Source organism: Acomys minous (assembly GCF_964271855.1).
Source record: "Acomys minous genome assembly, chromosome: 10".
In the NCBI taxonomy this organism is placed as follows: domain Eukaryota; kingdom Metazoa; phylum Chordata; class Mammalia; order Rodentia; family Muridae; genus Acomys; species Acomys minous.
The window spans coordinates 111,437,102-111,456,150 of NC_140491.1; the positions used below are offsets into that span (position 1 = coordinate 111,437,102).

The following is a 19,049-nucleotide window of genomic DNA, read 5'->3' on the forward strand; positions in this document are numbered from 1 at the left end:
AGTTTTTATATATTTAAGCACACATACACATGACTTGGTAGGTCAGAGGTGGTATGCAGGAATATATATCCATTAAGAATTCTTTTGTGTGTGTGTGTGTGTTTGTTTGTTTGATTTATTTTTAAATTTTATTTTATTAATTTATTCATATTACATCTCAATGGTTATCCCATCCCTTGTATCCTCCCATTCCTCCCTCCCTCCCATTTTCCCCTTACTCCTCTCTCCTATGACTGTTCCTGAGAGGGACCTCCTCCCCCTGTATATGCTCATAGGGTATCAAGTCTCTTCTTAGTAGCCTGCTATCCTTCCTCTGAGTGCCACCATGTCTCTCCATCCAGGAGACGTGGTCAAATATGAGGCACCAGAGTTCATGTGAAAGTCAGTCACCACTCTCCACTCAACTGTGGAGAATGTCCTGTCCATTGGCTAGATCTAGGTAGGGTCTCCAGCCCTTTTTTTAACTTTTGGATCAAATCATGTCTTTGAAAAATTCTTATAAGAGAATTGAGTGAATGGGAAGGAGTTTCTGGTGTTATTGCTTGTATTTTATAATTATAGTAATGCTTCTTAAAGCTACTAATTCATCTACAAGTGGTTATGTCAAAGGAAAACACAATGTTGCATAGGCCTGGAGAAAAATCAATATGTGATGCCCACAAACATTTGCAAATCTTCCTAGGCCACAGGTTTCTACCTTTGATGTCCATAGTAAGTAAGCTAGTGGTTTGTAGACTATACAAATTAAAATGCTCATGAGAACATGTGCCTACAAATCAGCAGAGTCCCCATTATAAGAACAGCTCTTTATTCCATGGTTTTAAGTACATAGCAGACGGCCATGTTCCCTGAAATGTATCAGTGACATACCACACAAGCCTCAACGCTCTAGTAAAGGGCTCCCTCAGAATCCACCTCACAAAGCCTTGCACAAAAGAGTTTAAGCACCAGTAAGACGGTTGCCAGCAGTATGTTTATCTTCTCATTGTCACAGCCAAACATGCAGGTTCATCCTGTGTGCCTGATCCTGTCAAATGGGTGCTACCCTCAGCCTTGTGGTACAAAGTTTATAAATACAATAGACCAATACAAAGTTGTAGCCATTAAAAAGAGCTTAATGACAACTACCAGGAGACAATTAAATCTGGAAAGTTGATGGAATCTGAAGAGAATTGGAAAGGCTATGCAGACATACATCGTTTTACTGGGTAAGAGGTGAAAGGGAAACTTCTTATATGCTGCGGAAAGGTTTCCTAAGCTGCTCCGATCCTACTTTCTTTCTGCTACTATCTTTAAGTACTGCAGAGCGTTGTGAGCAGCGTCACTCTGTGCATTGCCACAGGAGATGCCTGAGCCATGACACACGGTGATAGGACTGGTGGACAGTTCTGCGAGACACTGATACTGTCCATTGGCGCTCAGTTCCTCTGTAACGACACATGCAGACATGACAGTTAGTGCCGGGTATATGTAAAGCAGATCCTTTAGGAAAGCACTTGTTTTTATTAGTCTTTAAGCATCCATAAAACACTCCCACACTCATTCGCCAGTGCTTATACAAACAAAATGGACAGGGAGTGGGGTGTTCCGGCTCAGGCCTGAATTCCAGAGCACTTGGGTGAAGGAAGGAGGATATCCTCTTCTAGACCAGCCTGAGCCATAGAGAGAGTTCTAGGTTATCCTGGGCCATAAAGCCATTTCTAGGCTAGCCTGGGCTATAAAGCAAGACACTCAAGGAAAAAAAAAAAGTTCAAACCAAAACGAGAGAAGCACCGCCATCCTCTCCATACCCTCCTCTGCGGCAGTTCTCAACTCTGTCTCATAATTTCCTAAAGAAATCCAAAAGAAACTCTGATACAAGACTTCACGTTGGGCCGCACAATCGGAAGTCAGGGCTGGAGTCAGAGGGGGCTGGCTCTTGCATTTATTTCTAAGACGCCTCCAAGGGAACTCTGATGTGACCAGTTGGAGAACGTGTGCAAGTTACTGAACCACAGCACATGTCTTAAGGGGAAAGAACCGTTTACTAAAGGATGGGCAAGACTGCGTTTTCCATTAGGAGATCATTTTCAGTAGGCATTTAAGCACAGCAGACCTGGTGCAAGATGCTTAAAGTCTGTGCAGAACTCTGGGTTCCGGTGTCTTAAAAACAACACAGAAGCCTGGGAAACAAAGGTGGCGAAGTGAAGTAAAGACACAAATTTGAAAGGTAAAATGTGGCTTTAGAGTGGCTGTGGGGGCTGCGGAGATGGCTCAGTGGGCTAAGGCACTTGCTGCACAAGCCTAGAGACCTGGGCTCGATCCCTGAAGCCCACGTAAACATGGGAGGAGAGAACTGACTCTACAAAGTTGTCTTCTGATCCCACATAGCACGAGCGCACGCAAACACACACACACACACACACACACACACACACACACACACACACACACACACTCACACACACACATACTCACACTCACACACACACACACCTTTTAAAGTGACTCTGACTAAATGATAGTATTTAGTCAGGCAATTTCAAGGACATATCCCAATAGCAATAGGATTATTTGAATGAGTGAATGGACTTTCTATTACTGCATCTAAGGCCTTCGTCCTCCAATAAAAGAAAAAAAAATGACATAAAGCCAATTATTTCAAACTGAACAATTCCATGCCTTTTACTACATTCACAGCTCTATCCATTTCCAAATCATTTGCATAACCTGACCAGATACATGACCCTGTTAGACAGTCAGCCTTCCACGCCCCTCTGCTCCCACTCCTGGCACCCCCAGCCTGTGCTGTCTGTCTGCGTGGATTCATCTCTTCCTGACGACTTCGCTGCATCCTAGTGGAGCCTTTTATGTCTGGCTTCTTTCGCTCGACACAATACTTTTTAAGTTTGTCTATGTTGTGGTAGGTATTAGATCTTCATTTCCTTCCATAGCAGAATGACATCTCATTGAATGTATATTTGACCATTTGTTTACCCACTCACTCCGTGAAGAATACCCAAGTTTGTCTCTACGTCTTGGATCTTGGGAGTAGTATGCTGTGAACACATGACTACTGGTATTTGGGTATTAGTTTCAATTCCCAGGAGTGAAGTTGCTTGGTCACATGAGTTGCTGATAATCTTTTTTTATCTGGCAGTCGGACCATTTTACATGTGACTACCAATCTATGATGTTCCAAACTGGAATCTCACAGACTTTTGCTATCTTCCATTTTCCTGACTATGGCCAAACCTATGGGTTTGAAGTTGGACTTCCCTGTGGCTTTACTTTGCATTTTCCTTTGAAGTAATGAGGTTGGACACCCTTGTAGGTGCTTTGTTTGTCATTTGTCTTCTTCCTTTTTTTCCTTCTTTCTGTCAGTCTGTCTTCCTTTCTCTTTTTGAGAAAGGGTCTCACTCTGTAGCTCTGGGTTATGTACAACTCACTATATAGCTAGGTTGGTCTCAAACTTGTGGTGATCCTCCTGCCTCAGCCTCCCAAGTGCTGTCCGTCATGTCCAGCTCATTCGCCTGTTTCACTGACGGCAGCTGCAATGGAGCTGGTCAAAAGCCATTTCCAGCTGCTGCAGAGCTATTTAGTTTTTAAGTTGGTAAGACAGATGTCACAGGCATCATGGGTTCATGTCTAAAACTTCCTCTCCGGCTTCCTTCTTAGCCCACGTTCAGTTTTTTTACCCTTAGTCCTGTTCACAATGGCTCAGTCATGGATGTATTCCAGTCCTTCAACAAACTGAAGGCACTGATAAGCACTTAAGGCTTGGTCTCTCCTCAGCTATCTCCTGACCACCGGTCAACAGTCGCTCCTCAGGCTCTGCATCATCTGCTGTTTACCCAGACTCCACATTTGATTGGCAGATCAATCCTAAAGTTGCACAAACTATTGCAGGTTCTGCTAGTCCCTGAGCTCTAGGTTCCCAGTGCTTGCAGCTCTGTTAGGCCAGGTCTCCACATCCCATTAAAGTCTGAATAGGGATACCACGTTCTGATGCTATAGTCAAGACACTAAACATGAACGTGTGTGTGTGTGCACGCACACACACACACACACACACACACACACCTATAAATTGAATTAAATGAAAGTCCAGAGATGGGACACAATGGTAGTTTGCTCCCATAGTCTCAGCACTTGGGAGGTTAAGGCAGGATCAGGTAGATGCACGAGATGCACAAGACCCTGTCCACAACCCAACCAACAATAAAGCAAAAGGGAAGGAGAAGAAACGTGCCAAGATGAACAAGAACACATACCTATATCCAAATATGTTATGGTAAAGCCTTGCTCCTTGGCAATCTCACTAAGCAACTGGATGTAATCTGTGTTCGGGAGACTGAGGAGGCTTCTTTTCAGTAGGTTAATCTTTTCACCAGGGGAATTCCTCAAGGAGTGCCAAGTACATCCTAGGGAATGTCCAACCACGTTCGTCTACAAAACAGAGATGAAGGAAACTTTAGTTCCTAATTGGGCCTATCAGCATCAGTACCAGTGTAAGTGAGCACACTTGTTCAGGGGCTGGAGAGATGGCTCAGGGGTTAGGAGCACTGGCTGCCTTCCCAGAGGACCCAGGTTTGTTTTTTCCCAGCACTATGTCTGAGAGAGACGCTGCCAACAGAAATGCTTTTATTTCTATACGTTCTTCCAACTTGGGCCAGAAAGATGGCTCAGCAGGTAAGGGCTCTTGATGCTAAGTCTGATCCCTAAGTTTGATTCTCTGACACCCATATAGCAAAAGGAGAGGACTGACTCTTCCTGAGAGCTGCCCTCTGACCTCCACACATATGCACCTCGCCCCTACCACACACCCAAGTAAGTGTAGGAAATACTTCCAGTTTGACTTCTGAACTAATTTATATACCCACCAACCGAAGGTGCCTGGTTTTTATTTTCACACTCTCACCAATATCATTTAGAAAACACTGTAGCTCTTGCCAACTTAAAAGGTAAAAATATCTTATTTGGCATGAATAAATTGAATACTTTTCTTTCATTTTTTTCCTGAGCTTTTCTTTTTAACTGATAGGCATGGGCTTTACATGTACGAAAGCTAACTTCTTTCTTTGTTTTAGTTATATTAATTTTGTTTATACTTTTTGGCTGTGTTGTAGGTTCTAGTCAAATCATTTGCTTTCAGATTCAAGATCTTAAGTTATCGTTAAGAAGGTGTTATAGTTTAAAAAGATGTTCCACACCCAAGCTTTTACTCTAGTACAGTTGTATGTATGTTCAGGCCTGATCTATTAGAGATTTATTTTGGTTTGAGGAAAGCAGTCTATAGACATGATGACACACACACAAATACACGGTCTCTCCTCCTCACACGTGGCCGTCAGCTGTTGCCATCATAACTGAACTACCCCTTGTTACATCTCAGTGGTTATCCCCTCCCTTGTATCCTCCCATTCTTCCCTCCCTCCCATTTTCCCCTTATTCCCCTCCCCTATGACTGTTCCTGAGGGGGATTATCTCCCCCTGTATATGCTTGAACTACCCCTTTTTAAGTGACCTGGAATGTCACTGCTGCCGCCACCATGTGCCTGTGCCTTTGCACCTACTCTGAATTCTGTTCAGCTCTCCCATCATAACCTGTTTTCCTTCAGTTTCATACTCGGCTTTCTTCTCCGACAGGACAAGCACCCTAGCCCACCCCAAATTCTTGCTTTTTACGGTTCTTGGCTGTGCGCAAGGATTTGCTTTTTACTTATTCCAGATAAGCTTAGTCGAACCTCCTACTGAGGTTCAAACTGAACTCTGGTAGATAAACAATATACATTTATTATATATTTACTATACCAAGTCTCTGTATGAAAAGAAGAAATAGTACCACATTAATCTAATTTCCATTATATTCTTCAATAGGGTTTCAAAGTGTTCCTATGTGAATCCTTTCAAATTTCTGTTCAAGTTCACCCCAGATTTTGAAAATGAATTTTTTACACTAAAGCTCTTGGCTTTATAAATAAGAAAAGTACTGATTTTTTTTCTAGTATACCTTTTTCAGATATATTTTGTTTTTCCATAAAGTTTTTTAAAATTAATTTTTAAAATTTGTTTGTGTGTTTATGTGTGGACTTGGTATGTATGTTGTGTGTGTGGCATGTAGTACGTGTGAGAAGGCGAGAGGTCAATCACTTGGCACCTTATTGTTTGAGTCAGAGTCTCTCCCTGAACCTGGAGCTCAGAGATTCAGCTAGACCGGCTGAACAGCTCTTGCCTCTGTCTCCGCAGTGCTGCGCTCACAGGCCGTCGTGCCCGGCTTTATGAGCGAGTGCTGATCTCTGGACTTAGGGCCTCAAGCTTGCATGGCAAACGCTTCATCAACTGAGCTGTCTCCAAGGCTCTCAGGGTTTCATCTATGTATATCTACCCGCAGAGCAAAGATAAATGTTCACATGTATGAAGGGACGATCCTTACTGCATCCCCTCCTCACCTTCAGTCTCCTTCCCCAAAGCAATAAATGTAACCTGCTCTTTTTAACTGCTCCAGATATTACTTCATACGATTAAATAGTGTGCACACTATTGATTTTGTTGTCAGTCACCTCAACACATCCTCTTATTGTTTCCAGCAGGTGTTTTATTTTTGAGACAAGGACTTGTGCAGCTTGGGGATGCTTTGCTCTTGCTTTGTAGCCAAAATTCTTGCATCCTCCCCCCACACATGACACTGTACCCAGATCTCCAGGGTTACAGGAATATAATCAGATCACTTGCATCTAGTAATCATTTCAGGTTTGTTTGTTTGTTTGTTTCCAACTTCATTCTGTACCCTGTCATTTAAAATGTGGTTAATATTTCTAGAACAAGGTCAGGTAAAAATGTAAAAATGTCTTACTTGGTGTCTGGTTTTGTTGTTGTTGTTGTTTTGTTTGGCTTTGCTTTGCTTTGTTTTTGGGAACAAGGTTTCTCTGTGTAGCCTTGGCTGTCCTAGACTCACTTTGTAGACCAGGCTGGCCTTGAACTCACAGAGCTCTGCCTGCCTCTGCCTCCCCAAGTGCTGGGATCACAAGCGTGTGCTACCACACCTGGCTCGTTCTATTTTTTATTTTAATGAGTTGATTGTAATGCAGAGACATGTAACCATGGTTTTAATTTTTGGATATTTTTTTTATCAGTTATGACTGCTACAAATATCTTTTTAGCATCTATTGAAAAGATAGTCTCTACTTTCCTATAAATGAACCATAGCTCTGTAAGGATGCCACTGTAGTAAGGATTCCACCATAGTAAGGATGCCATTGTAGTAAGGATGCCACTGTAGTAAGGATGCCACTGTAGTAAGGATGCCACCGTAGTAAGGATGCCACTGTAGTAAGGATGCCACTACAGTTGTGCCACCAGATATGGGTGCTGGGAACCAAACCTGGGTTCTCTGCAAGACCAGTGAGTGCTCTGAACCACTGAGCCATCTCTCCAGTACCTCTAAAAGTAATTAAAAATTATATTCATTTCTCTCAATTTCCTCTGCTCCTACCTTAGTTTAGGTTATCATATTGAATCTGTTTTCTGTAATAGCATTCTAGGGGGTCTCTCTGGCCCTAATATTCATTTACTCCCTATAAACCATCCAGGTGACTTCCTTCCTAACCAGCCAATTAGATTATTTTTCCTGCCAGGATAAAATTCGTTAACAACTTTGCACTACCCTCAGTATAAATGGTAGTCTTTAATTTAGTTAGCTGACTTAGACCTGATCTCTCGTTGCCTGCCTGATGTTGGGAACAAGCAATAGAAACTTATTCTAAGTACTATCATTTTGTTTTTAGACTCCATTTAATCACAGGGAAAAACTAAATTCAAGGCCCCAGGCCCTAGGGAACGAGGGACTCCCCAAAGCTGATGAGCTTCTGTTGTAAGGGGATCTCCTGCATACTAAGCACTTTTGGCTGAGCTCTCATTTTCAGACCCCATGTGAATTGACTGTGTCTCCCACGTCCTCTTACCTGAACCAACGCTGGCTCACATACAGGAGGCAACGAAGTTATATGAACTCCATATAACTCAGGCAGAGATTTTTAAAACAGTGACAAGAAACAAAGGGACATGTCCTGCAGCAGGAGCTGCTCAGTCACATTTGAGTCCCCACCGTCCAATTGTTACTTACTAAAGAGATGTGGTTCTCTGGAGAAATATTACTAAATTTGGCAAGAAATTTCTCAGCAGCATTTCTCTTGGCTTGTTTTTTCGATGCCCCCTTTCCTTAAAAGAAAAATTAAAAAGAAAGAAAGAAACAGTATATTTAGAAATTAGTGTCCACAGAGAATGACCAAATGTGTACATAATTGTGTTTTATTAGTGAAAACCTCTAGGGTTTCCATACACTGGCCCTTATTTCTTAGTTTCTTATTTCACTAACGTATATCTCAACATACCCTACCTCCAAAATCCTTCTGTGTTCACCTTTATTAAGTCTGCCACCATGAGCTGCCAAGCTACAACACACAGACACATAGACACACACACCCTATTATTTGTGTGTGTATATATGTATGTGTGTGTATGTGAGTGTGTGTGTAAGTGTGTGTGTGTGTTGCTGGGATTCAAAGCCAGGGACTTATAGGACCTACATATGCTAGGTGAATATTCTTATCACTAAGTTAATGCTACTAGTGCTCAAATAACCACTAATTATTATATTTTAAAAATACTTGTGTGTGTTTGTCTGGTGTGTGTGTGTGTGCGCGTGCGCACTCGTGCCTGTATCTGATCCCACCAATGTTAGTGAACAAAGAGGTCAGGGGCCAATATTGGGTGTCTTCCTCTATTGCTCCCCATCTCTGTTTTGTTGTTGTTGTTTTGTTAAATGTATTTTTTTTCTTCTAAACAGGGTCTTTCCCTGAACCTAGAGCTCACCATTTCAGCAGCAGCAGCTGACCAATGAACCTCAGGGACTCTGGGCCCCTAGGCCATTAAGTTGAAGAATCAAAGTCTGACTTTTATGTTTATGCAGCAAGCATTTTCCCTCAGCTAAGTAATTCTTTTCTTTAACAGATTTTCTTTAATAATTATACTTTGAACCTTTATGGCACTGATGAAGTTATTTCCCTATACATGGCACATGAATCATATTTCATTTAATTCTGACCAGTAAGATTTACAAAATTTATCAAATACACTTAAATTATAACCCCTAAGAGAAGCAGTTGGGTCTCTGTAAGTTGAAGGTCAGTCTAGTCTATGTATTATGTTCCAGGACAGCCAGTGCTACATAACAGAGAGACCCTGTCTCAAAACAAAACCAACTCGGGGTCACAGCACACAACTACAGGCTGTGTATTAAATATCTAGCACCACTAAACAACTAATAAATAAGTAAAACACTAACTCAAGGAGACTAAGAAGTTTGTTTAACCCTTGGAGCCAAGGATTACCTGACTAACACAGGCTGAAGGCCCTGCTTCTGGCCAGTGCCATCTGTGCTGGCCGCACTGCCACCTAAGCGTGGACACTGGCCTGTTTCTTGAGGGTCTTCGCTAGCTAAGGTAGAACCCTATTTATTTTATTTTATTTTATTTTATTTTCTCATGTGTGTAGTACTTAGACTTAGACCCAGGGCCTCACTTAGGCGAGGCAAGCCCTCTACCACTGTCCTGTACCCATGGCTCATGCAATCCCACTTTAGTTCACTTTAGAAGTGACCAAAGCATACCAGAGACATTAACACGGGAATTCTCACTAGTACTATTTAAAATGACTATTTATTCTCATAGTTTATGTTCTTTATAACACAAAATTTGCTGCAATAAAAAGGGACACTCTCTATTATCTCTGTAATTTATTATATTATTTATATTTCATGATTCTGGGGACTGAAACTAGTGCCTCACACAAGCTAAGAAATATTCTGTCATTAAGACAAATACCTTCACTAGCTCACCACAATTTTTTTTTGCCACGTAGTCTGTCATCCCTCACCCCATTTTTCTAGTCCAATGAAAACTACTTAAGGAATAGAGTCTATACTTTGCCTGTCTTTTCAGTTATAACTTCATTTTTAAAACATCAAACTAAGAAATTTAACTATTCTCAGAAAGTCAAAGATAGTAGAGAAGAGATATCAATAGTCAAAAAGTCACACGACAGAACTTTCTATGGCAATTCCGCATCTGAAAACATTGCAAATGCCTCTAATTGTAAGAATTGAGTACCAGTTTCCATGAATGACTCTAGCCTGCAAATCGTGGTATATTCTCTCTTATGAGCGGGTCCTCCTTCCTGGGAAAGGGTATATTCAGGAAGTCTCCAGCCATGGTGGATAGCCAATTCCTGAAAAATCAGTGAGGTTATCATAGAATTCTAACTATTCAAAGGCTCAATCACACAAGCTGTCTTTCTCTTTGACCGTGGTTTCAATCGTGTGCTTGAAACAAATCCTGGTATTGCCAGTGGAAAACAAAGGGCACACCCTGTTTCCACCCAGTGGAAAACAAAGGGCACAGTGGTTTCCCAAGGCACTCCCACATTATACACTCTTATATCACAGTGCCAAAACCAAAGCAGTTTTGTGCCAATGACAGTACTTTTTTATTATGCCACAGTAAGCTGCAGACTGAGATCAATGAGACATATTTTTTTCTTTTTTGCTAGAATTAAGCAATTAGGTAGCCTACCTCTCTTCTCTTGGATTTAGTTACACAACCATGGCACTGTGTAAATTCTGTCTCAGCAGAAGTGGAAAGAGGTTTGTTACAAGGGTGGTGGAAACTATCACATCCTTAAAGCATAAAACTTGCTACCCAACTGCTTATTAACCTTTTGGCTAAGCCAACTATCGACAATCTCCCGTGCTGCACCAAGGTCTGCTTCTATCGAGTGAGTGTCCCGTTAAACAAAGAAATACTGAACAAGAAGACAATCCCAAACAGGTTAATGAGAAAATAAATTCAAGCTAGCTACATAGAATGTAATAATGATCACAGCTTAGCAAACAGAATATCCATTGCTGGGACACAGTGGCACAGGCTTTTAGTCGCAGCACTCGGGAGGCAGAAAAGGTGGATTTCTGAGTTTGAGGTCTACATAGTAAGTTTCAGGATAGCTAGGGCCTCATAGAGAAACCCTGTCTCAAAAACACAAAAAAGAAAGAAAGAAAGAATACAAACTCCTCACATCCCCCATTATGTTTAGAATACAATCTGCGTCTCTCAGTCTCTGCGATAACACAAACCTACGCTTTGGCCGGTACACAAATGGTGTGGAAAGCCGACTCACCTGTAATGAGCCAATTGGGTTTAGCTGGTTCTTTGGCTGTTTGGATGGATCAGGCATAGAAGGGTCAGGAACTGCAAAGCTGAACATCATTTTAAAGTGTCAGTAAATAAGATGGTTTCCCCTGAGCTACTAAGTAAACAACAATGTATTCTCTATGTAAGCGCCTCAGCCCCAAGCTCTTCCATTCCTTCAAGGAGGACCGAATACCCGTCACTCTGACTTCTTAGGGAATCTGGTCTACCTATTATCCAAGCCACGTCAAGCCTCATTTCCAGATGCCCGTTCTTTGACCACGATGGATCATAGCCTCTCACTATTCTGAATCACTGCACCATCTGGGGCCAAGCTTGGTGGCATATTCCTATAATCTTGCCACTCTGGAGGCAGAGGCAGGATGAGCAGGAGCTCAAAGCCAGACTTAAACGCAACAAGTCTGAGGCTAGCTTGAGCTACACAAAACCCTATATTAAAACAAACAAGCAAACAAAACACTTAGCCTGGCTTTTTCAAAAGTTGCTCATAAAGTATTTGCTGCTGCATTCAGCCTGCCCATTCTCCACCTCACTTCCTCAGACTCACGTTGAGTTCTACTTGGTGGTAGGGCCTATGCATTACCTACTTATATAAGCTTTGTATGTAACAGCTGCTTAATAAAAACATTTAAAATGTTCATATCAAGGGCTAGAAGGATGGTTTGGTGGTTCAGAACCCTTGCTCTTTCAGAGACCCAGTTGGCCCCCGTGGGGTCAGGATAGCTAACAACCACCCTTAACACCAATTCCAGGGGATCAGATGCTGCCTTCTGTCCTCTGTGGGCACCAGGCAGGCATGCAGTACACATGCAGACATGCAGGCAAAACACTCAGACACATTAAATAAAAAAGAAATTAATCTAAAACCAGTTTTAGAAAAGTACATGTAACCATAATAATTAAAGGAGAGCTCGTGAACTTGGGATGGAGAAGGGGGTTGGACAAGGAAGTGGGGAGACAAGGGCCAGAGTGACATAGATGTATGTTGGTTGTTCTTTAAAATGTATGTATGTATGTATGTATGTATGTATGTATGTATGTTTGTATGCATAAAGTACATTACTATTAAAATTACTCTTAAAAAAGTAGACAACCGTTAGACATAAAATTTAGCCTAGCCAAGTAGTAACACAGACTATAAATGCTTTTTCACCCAAATATCTACGTTAAAAAAAAACTTGTCCCATCATCTGTTCAACACAGAACCCTCTACGATTTTGATATATCTTGCATAAAGTAGGTGCCCTACATGAATCTGGTGTTAACATGTGTGTGGGGATTATAACCAGAGGAAAGAGAATAGTCTCTTCTCGGGAGTTTGAAGTCACTAGTTACTTGGGAAGTTGGTGCCTTGTTCTGAAAAAGCTGCACTCCATGTTGACAACCACCTAAGCAACTCAAGAGTCATTTCTGCTGTCACAGATGAGGTTCGGCTACTGCCATCTCCTCCAACTGCCAAGTTTAACACGGGCTGACGAGGTAAACGTATTCACTTACAATGCTGCATGCTGAAGCTACGCAAATAATTGGGATGGAGAAGCGAGAAAAGCCTCTGAATTAAATCAGGCACTGTAGCCCTGATTACAGCTTAGTAATTCTCATCTGTCAAGAAGCACAAATACACAGTACAGTTTGTTTACTGTTCCAGACGCATAGTAAAGGCAAAGTGCCCATGTGCAGAGTGGACATGCTGTTTGCTGGTTTCTACAAGTGTCCCCAACACTCGGGCATGAGCTTGGAGCTGCACAGAACAGCAGGGCCACCACCAACAGGTGGAAGAGCGCAAAAGTTGTGCCTACCAGCTTTTGTCAGCTTAAGTCACTGACATCCAGGACCACAGGGAGATAAGCATCACCTGTGGAGTCCAGGCTGGCCCAGGCAAACATTCATCTTGAAGGTAAATATGTCACTGGTATTAAATCACCCCAAAGCTTTAGAGTGACTGAGAAGAGAGAGCTACTGCATGGGACCCAAATATATTCCTAAATCGGTAAGTCTCAGTATGGTTGGAGAACAAAAATACCAGTCTACTGAATCCCACTGGCCGTTTGGCCAACGCTGGGCAGGGTATACAAGACCAAACTCCAAGCACCTCTGAGTGTACGTAGGATAGGAAGCTGAAGGCATGCCATGCTGCACAGTGTGCCTGGTAGAAACCGTTTAAGAGACACACAATGCTGCAAGACCAATACTTCTCAAGCATGGACAGTGGCAGACATTTCTGTTTTGAAGTGTCTCGAGTTACTACCCCACCCAGCATCCCCCTGTGCTTGATACAGGAAAGGTACACCTTGATCCTTTTCCCAGCAGAGAACTCCTAAGAGTGCTTTCAGCTAGGTGTAGAATGACACATCCTATAATACCAGCATCAAAGAGGATGAGGTGGGAGGACCGTTATTTGGAGTCCACCCTGGGCTAAATAGTAAATTTGAGGCCAGCTAGGCTACAGAAGGCAAAGTAAGACCATCTCTTAAAAGAAAAAAAAAAATGGCCAGGTGGTGGCGGCACACACCTTTAATCCCAGCACTACGGAGGCAGAGTCAAGTGGATTTCTGTGAGTTTGAGGCCAGACAGGCCTACACAAAGAAACCATCTCCTCTTGAAAAAACAAAAACAAAAAAAAAAGAAGAAGAAAAAAGTATTACTTCTATTGACCTTTTCCCTTACACCTTAATTTTTTTAGTATGCAAATAATCAATTAATTAACAAATTAATACCCTGCATATTAAGAATATTAACATCTGCCACAAACATGGGTTGCATTCCATCATGAGCCAGCAAAGCCTAGTTTGTGACAGCCTTCTTTTAACAGCTAACTACCAGTTTTTATAGGCTTAAATTGTCTTTAGCGGGTGGCAGGCTTTCCCACATATGGAATTTTAGAGTATTTACTACTATCTAACAACTGTTCACTCTGCTGCTTTTGCAAGCATGTTACATTTTTTTTCAATCTTACCTCAATCATGAAAATTTTGATCTGCAGAATACAAAGAAAGTTAGCTCACCAAATACTTGCATTGGCTTTCAAAATGTTTATGGCGGCCTCTGCAGCTCTATGCTTCGCCAGCTTCTTACTCGTGCCTTCACCTGAGTTAAAGATGGGAGAAAAGGGGTCTTCATCTCTGCGAGGAAGCGTGAGGTTCACAGCTGGTGTTGTAATGCAAAACACATGTGCTGCTGCAATTGTGCTAGAGAAGCACTCAATATATGAAATCGACACACTAGAGCCAAGTTTAAAAGTACTGCTTCTCTGAGTTTATACACACCTGTATAAAACACTATTTCTAGATGATATATAGAAATTTCTATATTATGTAAAATAGGAATAAGCTGGACCCTATCACAGATCCTGAAGAAACAGGACTTAGTATGTAGCTCTTCCTTTATTCCTAGGTAGAGAAGAAATTCTTCTCCAGCAGCCTGCCGTAAAGAAAGCCCCTGCCAGCCCCTGTTCCAGCTACACAGGCAAGATCACACATTCAGTGCAATGGAAGGAGGCTGACATAGGGAAGGCGAAGCTTATGTCACGAGTCTTCCACACGAGCTGTATAGCTAACGTGAGGAGATGAGGGTAGCACGGGAGAAGACTGATTCCCTCATCCCGGCCACCCCATGTGGTAAACGGTGAAGTGCATCTTCTCATTCCAAGTTCAAATCCTCAAACTCATGGAAAATGACTTCAAGTGTTGAGCCTCATGTGTCAGAGGACGCAGAGCCCCACATTTTCTCATCCAGTAAGACACCTGAACTGTGGCACAGAACTAAACAGAGTCTTGTTCTACAGGACCGAGAGCCACACGTCTGTTAACAGATGCTGGAAATACAAAGGCACGTGATGACAAACTGTACGGAGGCCCGGCGTGACCGTGCAATCCCACCTACTCAGAAGCTGAGGCGAGGCAGTGGGATTGGAAGTTTGGGGCCAGCTCAAGCCGCCACCAGTCACTATGTCAAAACCAAAAAAGGAAAAAAAAAAAAAAAAGAAAGAAAGAAAATTAGCAGCTAAGATAGTCCTGGAGACACTCAGGAAGTTTTCACAGAGGAAAGGAGAGGTATTAGGGATGCCCAGACGACAAGGGAAGTGAGGGAGAGCAGAGGATTGGAAGACCACAGGCAGAGGAGTGCCTGCAAAGGTCTCGGGGCAGTACAGCAAGCACACAGTGTTCTCAAGGCCCCAAGCAGCTGAGCATGAAGAAAACCAGTGAGCCTGACGAAAGGGATTCTGAGACACAGGGGTGGAGGAAGAAACGATGCATGTTATATAAATATGTCCTTTCCAAACCTCCATGTGTATAAGAATCACCAGGAATTTTTTTTTTAAAGCATGTACTCCGACCTCACCATCTGAGGAGGACCTGGTACTCTGCATTCCTACCAAGTGCCCAGGCGCTATTGAGGCTCCCTGTTCGCATTTTAAGCCAACTGTAAATCATGCTAACAAGTTGGGACTTGCTTTGAATGTTTGGGGGATGGGGAAATCATTAGATGCACTGTTTAAAAAAAAAAAAAAAGAAAAGCATTCTGAGTTAGGCTACGGTGGTACACCCCTCTAAGCCCAGCATTTAGGAGGCTGAGGCAGAAGCACAAGAAATTCAAGGTCAGCCTGGGCAGCATAGTGTCTGCCTCAAATCCCTGACCAAGAACAATCGCTATCATGCAGAGAATAGACACCCCAAGACTCTTAGTTGAAGGAGCAGTTAGAAGACAAGACCTTCAGTCCAAGAAAAAGACCCCAGTGGTCTAGAACGGTGCTTCTCAGCCTGTGGGGTGCGACCCCCACCTGTGGGTCAGATATTTACATTATGATTCATAACACTAGCAAAATTACAGTTATGAAGTAGTAACGGAATAATTTTATGACTGGGGGGTTACCACAACACGAGGAACTGTATTAAGGGGTCGCAGCATTAGGAAGGTGGCGAACCCCTGTTCTAGACCTTAAGTAGCTACAGAAAGAAGGTGCAAGCTGACTCAGCAGCTATCCAGGAGGTCAGGTGTATGATAAAATAGACCCAAGGACGATGGGAGAGAGGGACAGGGCAGACTCGGGAAGACAGCTGCAAGCCCCCTCGGTGGTGCCTCACACAAGAGAATGCAAGAAAAATGAGTTGGAGCGAAAGATGGTTGAGTTTAGGACAAGAACCGGAGGCATCTTTTCCCAATCCAAGCAAAGACGCCCAGAAAGTACACACACAGGCAGATACACTGTTTTGTACCTGGCTGAAGACAAAGATTTCAGAATTATTAGTCTTTAGATGCCGTGAAGGCTGATAAGTTACCACGGGAAGAGAAGACAGGATTGTGTGAGAAAAGATGTAAGGCAGAATGGTTGAAATATCTCTAAACTAAAATGCATTAAAGGAGAAAATGAGGATATGTATATATTTTTTTCTTGAATGCTCCTCCCAAATATTTGAAAAAAAATGACTAAAGTAGTAATTCAGTCTTAACAGTGTGGATTTCTTTAAGGGACCTGCCAGCGTGTACCTACAATCATTCAACCCCCACACAAAAATTTAAAAAAAAAAGCTTCAGTCATTTTAGTGACTTCAATGAATATAAACAACCCCAGAATCCCAGACACAAATATATGCTGTATTCACACTACTAGACAGTGGAACTTTAGCTTTTCCTATTTTTTTCTTTGTATATTTACAAGTTAAATTATTCAACAAATTTTAAATGTTTTCAACTAAATGGGAAAATAATATCCACATCTACAAATGACGACTCTGGTTACCATTTTCACAGTCACAGACTGAACGAAGGTATGAATCTGAACTTTAAAAGTTCATTGTTGCAGGTCATAGTGGCCCACGCCTTTGATTCCTGCGTGGGCCTACTTCAGGAGGAGGTAGAGGCAGGAGGATCGCTGTGAGTTCAAGGCCAGCCTGGTCTACAAAGTGAGTCCAGGACAGCCAAGGCTATACAGAGAAACCGTCTTAAAAAGCCAAAAGAAAAAAAAAAGTTCATTATAGTGTGACCTTGGGCATGTGGCTTATGAAAATGTCTCAGAACTTGCTACTTCATGAATACAAAGGACAAACAGTCTTATACAAAATACCTGAATAGTATCTAGAACACGAAGCTACTGTGTGATACAGTTTGGAGGGACACAGAATGGCGTCTTTTGTCTTCCTCTGATTTTTCATGGACACAGACTCAAGGGTGGTACCAAGAACCCAAACTTCCAGATGTGTCGTCCATGAAGGGGGAAACTCAGAAAAGTCTGAGGTCATGCCTACTAGCATCTGCATTTGTAACTTTGTAACTTTGGAAAGGCGATAGTATCTACTGACCTAGCTGCCGCAGCCCCGAGAACATTTCCAGTTTCTAACTCTTTAAGAGTAACTTTAGCAGGCGTCCCAGGTATATAGGAAAAGATGTGCAGGATGCTTGGGGTTTCTGAGCTTTCTTACATCTTAGGGTGGCAAAATTAGGGCGCAAACCAACGAAGTGGATGCCGGGGTCTCTTGTCTTCAGAGTCTGCTCCCGCACTTTTCCTTACTGAAAAGTAACAGAAAGTCAGGACCGCCAATCCACATGGTTGTGGGAGTTACCTGCATACAGACCTGTGCAAGTTATGTCACCAACGGTTACTCTGAAGGTGAAAGTGGGCGCGTGTATTTGCACATCGGATCTTTCACATTCATAAACTGGAATGTTCTTGGTCTTCATGCCGTATTCGTGCAATACCTGAATCGGTGTTTTCCCAGGCTTAGCTGTTATCATCTTGCCCAAACTGCAAAAATCAGAAAAAAAAAATGTATACTTTGCACACCAACGCTGAAAGGGAAGCAAAAGCATCCACTTGTCAGTTTTGACAGACACAACTGGTGACTAAAAGGTTCGGTAGCTCCCCAAGCAGGCAGGGCAAGGCCTGGGCGCGCACCTGCCCTCGGAGTGCTGCAGCCGGTGGATGAGAGTAGAGAGGTCTGTATAGAGAGAACTTGACAGCGGTGGGAAGGATGCTAAAAAAAAAAAACTGGGTGGGCTCGGGCGCTTCAGGCTAGATAAAATCTACACCTGGGTCTGCAAGGCACCCCTGATCATACCCTACGGAGTCGCTAGCCGCCCGGGGTCGCGGGAGGGGCGGGGCGCGCAGCAGATCCCGGGGCCCGGAGGCCCAGCGCCACGCCGGGGAAAGGAAGGGGGCTTTACCCAGAATGCAGCCCGACAGCCGGTTTCCCGCCCCTGCCCCGCTGCCCACCCGTCTTGGGCCTGCGGCCTCGACGGCCCAGAGCTGACCTGAAGGTCCCGCTGTCCTCGCGCTGCAGCGGCGGGGCCTCGGCACGATGCCTGCTGTGGGACATGGCGAGAGGGGACAGCTGGGCACAGCTATCTAGAGCAGTGCGGACCTGGATCCTTCCTCTCCACGCCGGCCAGTTCCCGAGACGAGCGTGCCCGCACTGCCGCCTGGCTCCCCCTCGGAGCGCAGCCTGGCTCCCTCCAGCGAAGGGACAGACAGAGAAGGAGGGATGGGCGGGGCCACGGCGCGGAAGAGCGGGCCACACCCCCTCTAGTCCCCGCCCTCCTCTGCCAAGCCCCGCCCGTCAGCGTTTCTAGCTCCCCTTTGCCAGAGCGCTCGGCCCCTTCCAGGTTCCCCTGGCCTCGCCCGCTCTGCCATTTCCTGTTCTTCCCTGCGGCTGACCGCTCCCTAGCTGGGTTCCCGGAGCGTTCCGGAATCCGGCCCCGCCCCTCCCTCCGCCAGGTCCCGCCCTCCCTGCCAGTCCCGGCTCTTCCCAGGCCCTGCCCAGCGCCCCGCTTCGGCTTCCAGGGTTTCTGAGAGCCAGGCCCCGCCCTTCA

General features: G+C 43.7%; 1 protein-coding gene across 1 annotated transcript; it reads right to left on the reverse strand.

Annotated features, from left to right (window-relative positions):
- Window positions 1–791: 791 nt before the first annotated feature.
- Window positions 792–18,697, reverse strand: PRKRA (protein activator of interferon induced protein kinase EIF2AK2). Its single transcript, XM_084800167.1, has 8 exons — window positions 18,492–18,697; window positions 17,816–17,985; window positions 14,249–14,330; window positions 11,212–11,290; window positions 10,149–10,266; window positions 8,105–8,199; window positions 4,254–4,428; window positions 792–1,427 (listed from the first exon to the last, which is right to left on the reverse strand). The coding sequence occupies exons 1-8, from the start codon at window positions 18,554–18,556 to the stop codon at window positions 1,270–1,272; spliced, it is 942 nt and encodes a 313-aa protein (XP_084656293.1). The 5' UTR covers window positions 18,557–18,697; the 3' UTR covers window positions 792–1,269.
- Window positions 18,698–19,049: the final 352 nt, after the last annotated feature.

What these genes read in the sequence shown, in the direction of transcription:
- PRKRA (XM_084800167.1), bottom strand. Translation starts at nt 18,556, where the DNA reads ATGTCCCACAGCAGGCATCGTGCCGAGGCCCCGCCGCTGCAGCGCGAG. An exon ending in CAGAGAACCACATCTCTTTA is followed by an intron (nt 4,429 to 8,104) that starts GTAAGTAACAAT and finishes TCTGTTTTGTAG; the next exon opens with ACGAACGTGGTTGGACATTC. An exon ending in CATAACATATTTGGATATAG is followed by an intron (nt 1,428 to 4,253) that starts GTATGTGTTCTT and finishes GTGTCGTTACAG; the next exon opens with AGGAACTGAGCGCCAATGGA.